Source organism: Dipteris shenzhenensis, chromosome 33 (genome assembly GCF_047967505.1).
Source record: "Dipteris shenzhenensis isolate YYH24624 ecotype China chromosome 33, Dip_SZ_1.0, whole genome shotgun sequence".
Classification (NCBI taxonomy): Eukaryota; Viridiplantae; Streptophyta; class Polypodiopsida; order Gleicheniales; family Dipteridaceae; genus Dipteris; species Dipteris shenzhenensis.
In genome coordinates this window covers 27,385,778-27,402,109 of record NC_141628.1, presented here as the reverse complement: position 1 = coordinate 27,402,109, position 16,332 = coordinate 27,385,778, and the positions used below count along the sequence as shown (strand labels likewise).

At 42.6% G+C, this 16,332-nt stretch overlaps 1 protein-coding gene across 2 annotated transcripts in view; it reads right to left on the bottom strand.

Annotated features, from left to right (window-relative positions):
- Positions 1–7,773, bottom strand: part of LOC147879908 (aldehyde dehydrogenase family 3 member H1-like) — a 29,382-nt gene extending 21,609 nt beyond the window's left edge. For both annotated transcript variants that reach the window (XM_087371688.1, XM_087371689.1), the window contains exon 1: positions 7,406–7,773. In XM_087371688.1, the coding sequence (XP_087227814.1) occupies positions 7,406–7,600 (195 nt within the window). In that variant the 5' untranslated portion in view covers positions 7,601–7,773. The remainder of the gene's footprint in view (positions 1–7,405) is intronic.
- Between the last annotated feature and the right edge of the window lie 8,559 nt (positions 7,774–16,332).

Here is a 16,332-nt window from a genome sequence, read left to right as displayed (position 1 = left end):
TCCTCACTTATATTGACTTCATACCCCTTTTAGAGGACCGAGCTGCCCTGATCACCCGCTCACTACACGAAGCTGCCCTTCACACTTTCCCTCACACCACTCGCTCCACCCGCCCACCACCACCTGGGACCGTATCTTGTTGGTACGATGATGAGTGTAAGGCTTTACGCCATCATCTCAGACTCGCAACCAAAAAACATCATCTCAGACTCGCAACCAAAAACATTCTTTCGAACGAACTAGAGACGCTATGCGAGTATCGTCAGCTGGTACGTAAGAAGAAACTAAATTTTGCTCGCCGGAACGAGTAGAAACTACTAAACATTTTGTTCGGTAACAACTCTAAGGACTTTTGGCGTAGATTTCTTGAGGGGCGGTCCCCCTCACCACTCACTAACACTCAGGTCTAGTATAATTACGCACACACACTATATGACATCCATGATCAACCAGTCCCTAACTTCTCACATTTCCCATGCCCCACTTCCTGTGCCCTCTTCACTAAGAGGGGGGTGAAGCATGCTGTGATGAAACTTCATAATGGCCAAGTGAAGGATCATGAGGTCCTATGCCCTGAGTTCATTGCATATGGGATTAACCTCCTAGCCCCAATCTTAGCAAAGCTTTTTAATCAGGCTGTCTGTTTGGGGTTTCCACGCACCTGGACCATTAAGACTATTTCACCCATACACAAGGTAGGGGATCCTATGAGCTAGGAGAATTACAGGACCATTATGATTGGACATGTCATGTCCAAGATTTATGCATCAGTGCTTGATTCCGAGGTCAACCGATTTGCAGAGTGTAGAGGACTTAGAGCAGCGGGACAAGCTGGGTTCCGATGCTTTAAGAGAGATTCATGGCGCTTTAAGTGTAAACTACTCGGTGCTTTCTATCAATTCAGACAATGGATTTTGCAGAGGCATTTGAATGAGATGATTGCGAGTTGCCAAACACATATACTTGAACTTAAGAGTTTGCAATTAAGCTCGAATTAAGACTTACACAGCTTAAACACAAAGTGACATCATTGGAAAATGCAATATGATTGAGGGGCCAAGACGGCCCCCCCCCTTATCCAGGCTCACTTTATTCTTGAAAATGGAGATACAAGACCAAGGTGCAATGCACCTTCCAAACTAATGAACTCAGTGAAAACCTAGGACCTAGATACAAGACTCAAGAGCATATGTACAAGGTAGACAACAAAAAGGAGGACTCCAAGCTCAGGTCTCAACTCTTGGCTTGCCCAATCCACAAGGAAGAAGCCTGCAACAATCACCACTTACATCCAACATTAGAGACAAGCACTAGTTTCTAGAAAGATAGTAGAAACAACATGAAATAGTCCTGTAAATGAGATAAACTTGACAATACAGGCTCCCTTCATGACTTGACCCTTTTGTAGATGAAGTCCTTGATGCCTCTGAACCTACCTTGGGTGAGGAGAGTGTGGAAATGGGGCTGGAATGAGAACAGCTTAGAAAAACAGCCTGTAGGCTAGAGAGAGAAAGCTTTTAAGGAGTGATCGCTGTAGGGAGAGAGTGCCAATGCTGATCCCAAGGGAGGAGATGTAAGAGAGGAGCTGCTGCTGTTCCAGAGGTGCACATAAAGGCAAATTTCTGCGAGGCAAATGGGCTGGAACAGTAGAGAGAGAAATTCTGCAGTAGAGAGAGAAAGACTGCAGCAGGAGAGAGAAAGGGGCTGTGGCTGCTCCAGGCTACGTGAAGGAGAGAGGATGCTGCTGCTGTTCCAGAAGAGCTGAGAGGGGGCAGATTTCTGGAGAGGAGGGGCTGGAACTGTAGAGAGAGAATGTGCTGTTGTAGAGAGAGAAAGTGCTATTGAGGTGAGAGAATGGCCTGGGGAGAAGCTGGCTGCACCCAAGGAGCTGGAGAGGTTCTGCTGCATCATCCAAAAGGAGGGAGAAGAAAAGTGACGAATTTTTCATGTGAGGAATGAAGGGGAGAGGCCTTCTTTTATAGGCTCAGCCCCCCCCCCAGGCCTAGAATGGAAGGTGGACACTTGTCCCAGATTTTTGGTGGGCTGCAGTCCCAAAGAGGACAGCCCACAACCTGCCCCAAATCTACCAGATTTGGGGCCAAACACTTGGCCTGCATGCCCTGCGACTTGCCATGCATGCTGCCACATGTGTGGGACAGGTGGACTGACCTGCCAGCTCAGATTCCATGTGGCAGTCTGCCACGTGTCAGCTGCCACGTCACTCCCAAAAACCCTAAAATTTCAAAGTTGTCAGAATTCAATTCTGATCGCACCCACGGGTTCCTAACAGCTTAGACTATCTATTGGCGTACTCTAAGGTCATAATTGAGACATACTGAGCTCATTTGTTTGTCGTCTTATCTTGTATCTCCATTACTCTTGGCATGCTGCCAGGCCCACACCCAAAGCTCAAGGAACATTCTCTTGAATGGTTTCTAGGTCGGTATGCAATCTGTGCATTTGATTGGTCCCATGTTTGGGTACTCAGGTGGGGTGTGGTTTCCAGATGTCCCTCTCAAAGAGAGGCCATCACTCTTGTGGGTCACTAATGCCCATAACCCCAAGCAAGGGGGTCCACCCTCAAATGCTAGACCTAGTCCCCACTGTTCGTAACTGAACAGTAGGAAAACATTTCATTTCTTAATAAGCATACTATTGAAAAACAAAAAGAAATAGTACCAAGCAAGTGGATACATGTTGAAGCAGGATGACATTAAGAGAGTCACAGGCAGAACCCGGGCAGGATCTGGGTGGACAAACGAGATCATGAGCACTATTAGGGTCAAACAAGGGTGTCCTTTATCACCTACCTTATTTGGCCTCTACATAGACGAGCTCGAGACAGTGATGCAGACACAGGGGGGGATGGATATTCTCTTACTGGCACGCTGATTCGGATTTTGCTGTATGCAGATGATGATGTGGCTCTTTTGTCTTCCTCCGCAGAGGGGCTCCAGAGACACCTTGATGCACTACAGTCCTTTTGTGAGTCTCATGACTTGAAGGTCAACCTGGGTAAAACCAAGGTTATGATGTTCAACACATCTCGAGCCGTCATGAGTCAGGAGCTGTTCATGTTTGACAGGTCACCTGTTGAGATAGTTTCATCATACACGTATCTTGGGGTTGTCTTCTCCGGACCCATCTTCACTATGAGACCCGCGATGCATGCCTGTTTGAGCACAGGGTACACTTCATTAGCCAGACTAGAGAGGCGGTGATTCCTTAGTCTGCCCAGCGGGGATGTATGGCAGCCCTTGTTGGGAGCTAGACTTGTCGGATATAGAGTGGGCTCGTGTGGAGCGGCTACAAGTTCTCATGCTATCACGAATGATCCGCAGTAAGCCATCCGTTCCGCACTAGATCATTCAGGCTGAGTTTGGGTCATCCCCGTTACAGCTAGATGTTGCATTTCAAGTCATCACATATCTCTACCGAGTCAGGAGTATGGGGATTACACTTCTGGACGTAGCAGGATGCCATGGTTAGCATTGTCCTCTTCTATGACTCTCTCAGCAGGAGGGGACCATAGGTGCTGGTATGCACACACAGAGAGATGGTTTGAGCGACTAAGGATCCACATGGATAGACTCCCTCCCTACTAGTACAGTATGGACGCTCCGTTTTCTCCCCTTCGGCCACGAGGTCAACCAAGTCATTCGCGAGGATCTCTTACAGCTACACACATTTTGGACTTGGGTGGGACCGAGCGAGCTTCCAATGAAGCTCAGCTTCTACAGGGATTACTGCTTGCATATTACAAAGGGGGGGTTCATTGACCCACCAATATAGACACAGATCCACTTACCCCACTCACTGAGGATCTCTATTGGGCAGTTTCGAGTCTCTTCATATAGACTTCGTATTGAGAGCAGTAGAGCAAAGGGCCTACCCAGGGAGAGGCACATATGCACATTGTGTGACACACAGGAGGTTGAGACGGAGGAGCATTTCATCTTCACGAGCCCTGTTTACTATGAGGTTCGAGGGTGGTTCTACTGCCTCTTCAGGAATAGCACTAGGGTTTTGTCTTGTTTTCTCTCCTATCCAAACTAGAGGTGCTTGGCGACTTTCATTCATGGGGCAGTCAAGCACCGCGAGAGGCTACTTTGATCACAGAGACAGGAGCAGACCTCTCTCTTGACAGACCCCTCACAGAGCTCCATCACGGAGTTCTTCCTGCCAGACCACAGGGACCCCCACACGGCGAGACCTCGATATGATCGTGACCCAGAGCCAGCGACTCGACAACTCAGATAGAGGGTTGACGCACAAATTACACATGGGGATATCCCCTCTTTGTTCAGAGTCAGAGCCCAGCCGACAGGGGTTACTGCAGCCCTTGTTAGACGCAGAGTTATGACCAGGAGACGTTACAGGGCCAAACCTGTGAGTGGCCGACACCACCCTATCGCCGGGTTCATGCTGCCTCACCCACCTTGATGTCCTTATTAATGTTGATGATGATGATGACGCTGCTGAGATTGATATGTACTCGACCACTGACATGACTATGTTGTACTTAGTACTTAGTACTACTATTTTGCATTTTTTGCATTTCTTGGTGTGGATGCTCGTTTAGTAGCTCCACCCTCACAGTCTCATAGATCCATCGGTCTTCCGAAGACTTTAATAAACTTTCTTTCTTTCTTTTTCTTTCTGATACTAGTTGTAGCAAACACTAAAACTACAATTCTATTCCTAAGTATGCACGTGCTACCTGCTTTATTGTGTAATGGAAGAAATACTTGAATGCATTATATGACTGAACCGAAGGCAAATAGAGCATATCATTAGATTGCAACTCCCCCCGCCGCCCCCTTTTTCCAATGTCCTTATTTCTGTATTTGGTTGCAATCCCACCCCCTTCCATAGAGAAGATTTCACTATTCCTTAGAGCACAATACAAGAGCCTTCCACTGTATCCTAGCTCAAGGTCTGCTCTGTTGTTTTTAGAATAGGCTTCTGTAAAACCCGTACTCGAACTGATTCTCTAAAGCTCCAACTCGTAATTGGCAAAAGAGAGCCCCTGCTAGTACCCCAATTGTGCTCTAGACGGGCATACTGTTGAGGCATCTGTGAAACTGAGAGCTACACATTGAAGTGAACAGAATCTCAAAACTCAGGCTGTATCACCAACAGTTAGGTCTATGCACAAAGTTGCCTCTTCTTGAATGGTATTAGGTGAACAATGCTTGGAGGACAGAGCTGGAGAATACGACTATTACAGGATAGAAATGGCATGAGGAAACACCACCTTATTCTTGACAGCATAATGGGACAGCAAAGAGACACCCATAGAGAAAAAACAAATATGCCAATAAAGAGAGAAAAGCAGTTGAAATACTTGCCCACATCATAAATATATGCCTAACAGTGTTGAGAGTTATGTAGCACAAGGCATGGTCAGAACATAAGGCGATTGTCAAACACATTAAGGTATTTGGATGCATAGCTCATGCCTATGTATCAAAGAGCAAAGAGAAAATATATATACCTTCATAAGATTTGAATGTATCCAATCTTACAAATTAAAATTGTTTATAGAACAAGCGAAAGAACAAAGGAAAGAAGGAAGTTTGTAAGCTCCTTTAAACAAAATTATGAATAAACGAGAAATATATGCCTTTGCAAGACGAGAATATATCCAATCATACAAATTAGATTTTTTGCCCGAGTCCTTGTGCTCACCATGGAAAGGCTTAGGTACTCATGTTCACACAATCATGCACGCAGGCAAACGTAAACTGACCTATGGCTATTTTCCAAAGGCTGGTTACTGAGTAATAATTATGAAATTAAATAGCCATAACTGAAAACTAATCTAAGACCGAGGACCACCATTTACAGCCCTACAGAGGTAAACTTTGGTATATTTTGTTATTCTAGTGATGCTTGGTTTGAAATACAATCTATCGAACCCCCTATCTGGAACTCTTAAATATACAAAAATATTTCTGTAGGAGTATCCAACAAAATGTTAGAGATTAAGGCATCTGATGTGTAGAGGAAGAGAGGGCTTCTTTGTGCTTGAGGAGTTTGATGATGAAGAAAAAGAGGTAGTTAAAGAAAGCGTGGAGCCCAAAAAGGGAGAAAGGAAGGAGCTTAGAAGGCGGTACAGATCCGAATCTCCCTGTGGACCAAACAGATACATATAAGGCATACAAGACCTACCCTTGCTCCACTGTCAAAGGAGGCCAAACAAATACGTACATAGGACTCTACCCTTGCTCTTCCATAACCCTCTCTTCCCATGGAATTCTGTGCCATCATTCTGTCCCCTTCCCAATGGAGGGAACCAGTTCAGTATCCTTTATCTAAAACCTCTCATTAAATTGAGCTATGCTATATCTTGAGCTTATATCTGGGATTGACTTGCTGCTTCTAATGGCTAAACTTCCTTTGAATCTGCTCTCCCTATTCTCTGTAAGCTTTAAAAAGGGTAAATCCAAATACACGAGTATCTTCTGGAAGTACAACGGCTTATGATTCTCTAAGTTCTTTCAGACCACTAGTACCAGGGATTCGAAGCCTTGAAAGCGTTTCAGCACAGTGCGAGTTTTCAAGACTGGAGCCATAAACCACTCGACCACCTCTCCTCTCCTATCTGAAACTGGGTAATATCAATTCCACAGGGAAGAAATAGATCTTAAAACTAACCAGTATGCTTCTTCCTGATGCTCCTCTTTGTTCACGTCTTAGGCGTGGAGGCCATCCCGAACTTCTTATTGTGATTCTCTTTTCTCTATTATCGTGGTGCACTCGAGAATGGAGTCAATCCTAGATTCTCCAGGTTAGAATTGTCTATCTTTAGGGGGTGTTTCATTCGGATACTGGGGGAAAACAAGAATGGATGAAAACGCCTGTTAGACAAGCCAGCCGGCTCTTGGGCATTCTCCGCCCAACCAGAGAGGACATGTGCTGGCGGCCTCCTGCAGGGAGGGGTAGAACAGTGACAGTAGCGCTGAGTGCTGCAACTGCACCTAGATTTTGTTCCGATGCTTCGTTGAGAATTTGGGAATTTTGTCCATAAAACCGTTTGATCACATGCTTAAGTTGAACTGGAGTTACAATAGGTCAGTAATGTGCATACAGCTGAACTTAATCTCATGAGAAATATGGGTTCTCATTCAGATCGCACCGCTTCTTCGCGAATCTCAAATCCTAAAAAGTGAGAGCGGTCCACCTGGAATTCCAGCTCGTGGAGTGTTCGTAAAGAGCTTCCCGCTGAACAAAGACTTCTGCCAACTCAATTATACGTGGAAACTCCATAATACACAATAGCATTAGCATGGGAAACGTCGCCATCCAGCATGAAGTCTTCATGCTCGGTGTTAAAAGGCACGAAGACTTGTACGAGACGCTTGAGAGACTTGGACAAATTCATGAACTTGAGGGACGGTACCTCGGTCACGTAGGTCTCGAAAGCAGATTTCCCGAGATCTTCTTTCACAGCATCACCAAGTTCTCCCTCGTGTTCCCGGAGAAGGGTGCTGATGGCTGAGAGCTGCTGCAAGCGCCATGAGAGGGGGCGAGTACGCCCAGTAACGAAGGCAGCGTGAAGCTGTTGGTTAAGCGATGCAGCGTCGAGGTAGCCCATTGCAAGCAGAGAAATGAGGAGGGGAGAAGGGAAGTGGCAATTGAAGAAAGCGCAGACGTGATGGTGACACGCATGCAGAGGCGGCAGCAGCAGCAGCGGCGACGGAAGCGAATTTCGTCCTGACGCAAGAGGCTGGCTTGCTTAAGTGAGAGAAAAGTTGTGTGTCTAGCGCTGCCATACTTTTAGTTAGATAGATCAATGCCTACACCTGCATCTCGACCGTTGGATTGAAGATCTTCCAATCTTCCTGAACTGCCAAGCCATTTTCTAAGTGGGAAAGTGGTCCTCCCCCACCTTCCCTACTCCATGAATGTACACCAAGCCTATCTTTGTCATCACCTTCGTCTTAAGGATCACTTTGTTATGGTAGAGCGCATAGTACACGAGCAGTTGATAGAGTATGCCTCATCACCTTCGTCTTAAGGATCACTTTGTTAGGGTAGAGGGCCTAGTACACGAGTAGTTGATAGAGTAGGCCTCGTCACCTTCATCTTAAGGATCACTTTGTTAGGGTAGAGGGCTAGTACACGAGTAGTTGATAGAGTAAAATGTACAAGCTTAGTGCTAATATTGGTGTTATTGTCATTCAATTTTGCTTTTACCATGGCTATTTCTTTTGATTCTCTAGCTCTCTCTCACCATCAAGAACATGCATTTTAAAAAAGAGAGGGATGGTTCGATTAAATCATGAGTTTATAGGATTTTAGTCTGATTGTGCTGTAAAAATGAAACTTTATATATTCAATTCATGGATAGGAAGCTATACCCTTTGAAAAACCCAACGTAATGAAAATTTGAAAATTAAGAAAGTGAAAAAAGTAAAAAATTTGTAAAATGAAAATGAAAATCCATATGTAAAGTATGGGGAGAGGCGGCGGCACACTTCCTCTCTGGTTATTTATAATATGAGAAAGCATGCCCCTCTCTCATAAGCTTTGGTTTCAATTCTGCTTTTACCTTTACTTTTAGCTCTATTTTTTGTTCAGTTTTCTATTGAGCTTTGCTTAGTTCAGATCTCGAAACTTTACTTATGATGGTTTTTGCTCGTATGCTCCTTTTGTAGCGATTGTGTTTGAATGAATACCTACAGAGCAATGGAAACACATTTTTATTGAATGAGTTCAAATTTTGATGATAGGAAAGACCAGTTTCACAATAACATAAGTTATTTATTATTAAATAATATGTAATACTATTGTATTTTTGGTCTATTTTAGTGAATCCCAAAGAGAAAGACGGATCACTGGATGCAACCCAAAACAAAGTTGGTGCTTTTCTCCATGCAACTAAGAATTGGAGAAAAGCAACCCAGCAAAAAGCCAATGCAAACATGAAGCCAAAAAATACATATGGAGAGAAATAGCCTATTGTACACAGATGCTAGATTCAAGAGCAAGAGCAATAGGGCTGGCTAGAGGGGCGTAATTGGATGCATAAACATGCTAGCCATAATGGACTTGGTTGCTACTCAAGGAAGCGTGGATAGTTCCTATTGCAAGACAATCCTAGGACGGGGCATTTATGAAAGCTCTATCCATACAAATCCAAGAACAACTTCTCAGCAACACCATAGGATAGGTTAAATCTCAAATTGAATGTAGAAATTTACAAAATGCAAAAGCATATACCCTTGAAGGTTAGGATACACATATTTGAAATAATTGGTGTGAAAAGTTTCATGTAACAAACAAATAGACATCCAGAGACCAGATTTTGAGAAATAAAGGTAGGACATCAACCCTATATTTTAAGAACCATATGATGAATGTAGCTTTTCAAATTGCTCACTCTTAGGGTCTTATTGAAGAAATGAAAACATGCCATCCTGATAGGATAGTCCAGAACACCAAGTCCTAAAGTGGGAATGATGAACTGATGTAGTCGCTGCCAAGTTAAGGATATTATTCACATCACTGACCATCTTGATGAGTGATTTCATAAATTTGAGAAGACCATTGATAAGGGGATAGCACCAAATTTGGGGAGGCAATTTCTTGTGGCAAACCATGGAAGAAAGGATTTTGTCAAGAAGCAAGGTAAAGAAGATGGAAGATGAGTCCCTCAACCCTTGACCTCCATGATCTACACGGAAGACGAGTTCTCTACCATGTCATCTACCTTGAACCTTGGATCATCCTTCTAGCCCTTGAACCCCTTCTGAACCCTGGAACCTCTTTCTAAACCTTGGAACCTCCTTCTAAATCCTGAATCTCCCTCTAACCCTTAAACTCCTCCTAAACCCTTCAACCCCCAATGAAGGAGAAAGCCCACCCCAATCATGATGATGCACGTCCCTTTCACACATGCATGCACTATGTTTGCTTGCCACACTTAAGCCTACATCTCTCACCGGAATACAACCTGAGGTCCTAAGCTACACTTATACTACAAACGACGACATCGATATATCTGTAGGCGACAAAAAGCCTCGAAACCCTGCATGCTGAGAATACCCTGTGCTCTTTTTGCAGAAGCCATGGGAAAGAGCCAACATTCGGCGCCATTGCAAGGGAGACTAGCGCCTCAAGTAAGGAATAAACATACGCAAGTATGTGTAAAAAACAAACTACTACAAACTTTCACGAACATAACACTCAAGGGCAAGGAGAGTTTTTTTTTTTTTCCCAACTCTAGCCAAACATATCAATCCCAAGCATCATCAACCTTGGGTTACTACCTTAAGAAATTTTCTTTATTTCTTAAAAAGAAGCCACTTGAAGAACAAATCAGGTTAGGTAATGGACACCAATGTGTAGAGCTCACAATTTTGAACATTTTACCTTTTTACAAAAGAGCAATCTGAGCTAACCATGAAAAGCTATGGCCCAAGAAGAGTTTAGGGTTTGACACTAACCCTAAATTCATTCCTATAAAAACCCACTCCACCCCCTCATTCTTCTTCTTCCACATCTAGCCTCCATCCTCTTCCCCATTCCGAGTCCTACGTAAGACCCTCCTCCCTCTCCATCGACCACCACTCTACTCCCATCCTCACACAGTGAGTTATTTCGAGCCCTTCTCGTGCAGCGATAACCTAGCCATCCACCCACCATCCATTTGCTCTCAACAATCATGTTACATCAAGAAATACTTGGGAGCACTCTTAAGGAAGCTTTTGGAGGGGAAAAAAGAATGGAGAGGACTCATTGGAGGCCATGATATTCACAGGCTCTGTGAAGTCCCATTTGCTCATTTTTTTGATGGAATAAAGAGCATATGTGAAAGACAAAAAAAAGGGTAAAGGGGCTTCACAAGAGGCTGCGATATCACGGCCTCCTCTGCCCTTATTTTTGCCTTTTGTGGGAAGTGTCAACATGGGGTGACAACACCAAGGGATCTTGTTACATAATTAGTGTAGCCATCTAATTATTCATTCTCTATAGACCTGGGATTTTATATTCACATAATCACGTGAATTTTATTGTGATTACGTGTCGTGATAACGTATTTCATGCAATCACGATGGGTATAATCATGCCTTTATGCTATTAGGTGGCCCTGACCTAGAAACCATATACATACCGCCAGTAGTATCAATACTGTCGATGGTATCCTAGTATCGATGGTAGTGCTAATACTACCACCGATAAGGCCGACAAGAGGTACTATTATAGTTTTTCCACTTTTGTCATAAGGTATGATGGTGGCATGACTACGAGCATCCTTGAAGGTTCTAGCCTTTAGTGTGGCAGCTCCTCGCAAAGCAATTTTACACGATCAGGTGGCATTTTGCCTACCACCATACAAAGGAGCATATTATCGCATTATTAATTTTTTGGAAATGTTATGGCTTAAAATATATCACTGCAAGTGAAAAGCAAGATATTCAATGTAGCCATTAGAAAGGAGACTTGAACATTCAAAAACTGTTAAGTTTAATTTGTTGACCAAAAATACTAGTGATATTAGTTTTGAAGCATCTAAAGCTTTCTCAATACCTCGTCCCTCATGTCTTGCCACTTGCCTACATATTTGTGCCTCTCTCTCTCTCTCTCTCTCTCTCTCTCTCTCTCTCTCTCTCTCCCTCTCCCCCCCCCCTCCCTCCCTCCCTCTCTCTCTCTCTCTCTCTCTCTCTCTCTCTCTCTCTCTCTCTCTCTCCCTCTCCCTCTCCCCCCCCCCTCCCTCCCTCCCTCTCTCTCTCTCTCTCTCTCTCTCTCTCTCTCTCTCTCGCTCTCGTAATACTAATGTAAACTTGTAGAATACCATTGCACCTTGCCTCTCTCCTTCCCTACCTCCCCCCCCCTTCTCTCTCTCTCTCTCTCTCTCTCTCTCTCTCTCTCTCTCTCCCTCCCTCCCTCCCTCCCTTCCTCCCTCTCTCCCTCTCTCTCTCTCTCTCTCTCTCTCTCTCTCTCGTAATACTAATGTAAACTTGCAAAATACCATTGCACCTTCTATCGTTCCATCCCACCATTTCTTCTACTTCCCTTCCCTCAACCATGCCCCTTTGCCTTCCCTCAACAGAAACCTACATCTCAACGGTTGCTCCTTGCTCTCCTATCTTGACGACCAAGGATCAAATTTGCAACCACGCATTGCAGTTTTGTCTCTTGCTATCACTTGAATGCAAATTTTGCAAGTTGTTGAATCTAAGGATGAGTATGCTGGTTGCAAGCTCCCAAAGCCGTACTTATCAACTTAGCTTAATAGTTCCGAAGAAGCCAAGGAGCACACCAAAAATAAAATGAGGAAAGCTCTATAGGCTTTTTGTCTCCACTTTCTTTTTTTCCAAAGAGCCATTAGATCATTATGAAAGCCAATCGTTGTTGCATGTGCACGTGGATTGAGGAGAGACCAACTATTCCCAAAGACAATAATGTAGACTTTTCCCTTAGATGTCCAACATGCAATAGTTTCTCTTTCAATTGCATATGCAAATCTTTTGGCTCCCAATCATTGACCGAAATACACAATGGCAATGTTTCACATTCACTTTCCTATGATTATGAAAAGATCTCTAGAGTGTATTTCTCCAACATTAACCAAGTTGTTTATCTATACAAGCAACGATTGCATGTTTCAATAGCTCTAGAACTTAGCCTTTGCTCCTTCTCACTTGTAGGGGAGCAATGTCATATTCTAGCTCGAGTGAAGCTAATTCATCATATACTCCAAAAGAAGTGAGTAAAAATGAACTCCAAGCTATTCATACTTGTTGTAATACAAGCCATAGCTGATTTTGGCTACGAAATTCATGTGACTTACCACACATTAAATGGGTGATTGTTAACCATACTTTATTACTATTTTAGACTTTTAGTCTTACAAGGGACTATTGAACTGGATAAGACATAAAGTCTTCACACGTGCACTCAAGTGGTTTAATGTAGATCAATCCTAAGTAATATTGACTACGTGTTATTGCAATCAAGAATATAATAAGTCACTTGGCAAAAGATCTAAACACGAATATCAATGCTAGCATCCATTCTAAATAAATGCAATTGCATTTCACCATAAGAGGGAGGGACAAGTGATGCCCAAGAAACTAATTTAGAAAGACCAAGGCCATGAGGTCTCTAGACATTGTTATGTAGGCTATTGTGAGGTATTCATTCTTAGTTTTTGCTTTGACGATGAGCTTGCATATATTAAGAGGAGTGCATATTGGATTACAACGATTAGAAGTATCATCAAATTTATATCTAAGAGACGGACTAGATTACAAAGGGCAAGGTCCAAGGGATCTACACTTTGCTTCTATCATCATCATAGTGTAACATGTAAAGATAGGATTGAAAAAGCAAGCACATACCTTTTCTACACTAGTCACATTGCAAATTATTATTTCTTTAAGAGTTGTGGATTTATTTGGACAAAACTATCACGAGGGACCAAGTTGAGCAAGCATCCCAAATTACAATTTGCATGTGAGTGTGGATGCTGATGACTTGCTCCACAATGGAATCTTATGTACATTGTCAAGCAAAGATGACTAAAACACACAACGAGTAAGTAAACTATAAGAAATCACACTCAATGGGTATATTGACAAAGGAACATCTAATGCAACCCAACTAGTGAGTCTATCATTCTAGATTCGAGAATAAAATGGACTACAACCAAGCACATTAGAATCCAGTGTTAGATTTTTGTAGGGATATAAGGAATTCATTGGCTATAGTAGAATCTAGTGTTATGTTTATGTAAGGATGACATCATGAATTATATGAGGACTTCATTGGCTATAGTCAAAAGAAGTTATTATGTAACTTGTTCGCCAATCGAGACCACATATGGATGAAATTCCTGCAACAGTTAAACATGACATAGTAAAACCCACATGCTACTATGGCTTACACAGTTTATAGTAGTCGCTTTTAAAAACGTTGCGTACATAGTGGCACTTATCACCAAAGAGACCGTCTAGTTACTTCTACATTTAGGATAGAATATCATGCATTACACGAATGTAAGGAAGCTAGAAGCCCATCATAGTGAGGCTATAATGAAGGTTCAAGTGCCAAGACATGAAAAATTAGAAGCATCCCTTATATGAGATGAGGGGAAGCAACATCAATGCAACCAACCACAAATCATAGTGAGGCTATAATGAAGGTTCAAGTGCCAAGACATGAAAAATTAGAAGCATCCCTTATATGAGATGAGGGGAAGCAACATCAATGCAACCAACCACAAAATGGACCCCTATAGCTCTATATGGGGGAGCGCTAGGGAGCCATGGGAGCTCAAAATACTCTTCTATGCTAGAATGCCATTGGGATGGAACAAGTGTGTGTGTGTGTGTGTGTGTGTGCGCACGCGCGCGCGTGCGTGCATGTGTGTGTGTTTACATGTTCTACAACAACATCTTCAGACATGTTTCCCTACTGCTTACTTAAGTTGGTCTGGCTATTTGGGGTTCGTCATGCCAAGAAAGGGCATGTTCTTTTCTTTCATTGGGTTTGGGAACTATGGACTCTATCAAACGACTAAAACCATAGGTTTTTTGGTCATCCATCCCTGGCTAAGTATCACTTCTTTTAGGCAATCTTTCTCTGATTGCCTACATCAATGAGATCTTGATTATCCTACATTTTGTCATATAAGGAGATCTTTTAATGTTGTAGCTGCATGTCCTTTTCTTAGGGGCTATTCTTTGTAATATAATGACAAATGGATTTCATTAAAAAAAAGTGTTTATTTATGTGCATGTGCCCGAGTGTGTGTGTTCATGTGTGCGTGTATCAATATCAATCCTTTATCCATAGAATAAACATATCCATAATGGTCTTAAGCCTTTGAGATCACTCTATATATGTCTATATATATAATATCTACACACACACACACATGCACGCATAGTCCCAATAGCAAGATCTTTCCAAGTCAGGGCCTTTGTAAAAAATACCATATCTGTTGCATTATAAAGAAATACTATGTCTATTGCATGTCTATAAAACCATAAGTAGGGTACTCATGTAGCAGTCCTTCAAAGTACATTCACCAATTCAGTTATCCAAGAGTGAGTCTTGTGATCTAGGGCCATAAAACATCCTAGACTAAATTGAGGCTGAATTTTTAGATTCTAGACCCATGTTAGCCAATTTATGAGCTCAAGTTGAAAGACCTATCCTTTGATCCAAATTTAGCATCATGAGATATTCCAAGTACTTACAAGTCCATGGCCAATCTCCTTGACCCCACAACAACCTTAGGGTCTACCAAACCTTCTATCAAGATTAGACATAATAGTAACCAATACATGTGGCTATCCCACACGTTACCATGTCATTTATAGATTTGTCCAATAGTGACCCAAAAATCAAGCACAATTGTATATGGCATCCAATAAAGGGGCCTTCAAACTTTTAGTTTGTAGAATTTCCAACAGAATTCATTCCATACATCATTCATTATTCCCAACCTTAAAGTCTTATAGCAAATTTAGGCATGTAACAAAAAACTTTGTTGAAGCATAGAATAAGTTACTTTATGATTGTTGAGAAAACCAAATTTCCAAGATAAGTTAAGATTGTTCCATCCATTGTTAACAAATACAACAAGTCCTCATCTTGTCTAATCCATATTTTTTTTTCTCCAAAGTGTAGCTACAATTTCTAGCCATTAGATGAAGAATCCATACCATCCTCTAGCCAATCATCACCATACTCTATTTCGTGGGGGCATAAGAAGGGTACTACCAAACTTGGCACTCTTAGCAAAATCCAATTATAAATATAACTCTATCATTAGTAAAATAAAAGAAAGGGTTTTATTGTGTGATTTCCTTAGGTCCTCAACAAGATCAACATGATTTGAATTTCCATCCAAGCCTAACGCCTGGCTAACTTTTTTGCTCCAAAGTCTTCTATCAAGGTTGTAATTCCTATGTGTGGGACGACCACTAAGATGTCATTCGACCTCTAAACTGACTTGCTATGCAATAGTGGGTCCCAACCTTAAGTTGGCCGCCTACTTAACTTGATTTGGCTAGCTTTTATGTCCTGATCTAGCCTATAAAGTATTGTGATATATGCTATTGCTGCTACAATATGGTAGCCTTTGTTGAATCTTTGCCCTACTTTGGCTACTCTATGCTCTACTTTGCCAACCCAAAGCAACCCTAAGGCTAGAAGCATGCTTGCCTCATCCCAAGGATAGGGAATGCACGTGACAATTGTAATTGTTACTTGCATGCCGTCAAAGGCACTAGTCCAACTTGACCCTCTCCAATGTGTCTAAACATGCAACTAGGTACTTCCTTGTTTGTCGTAAAGAATTGGTCCCCCCAC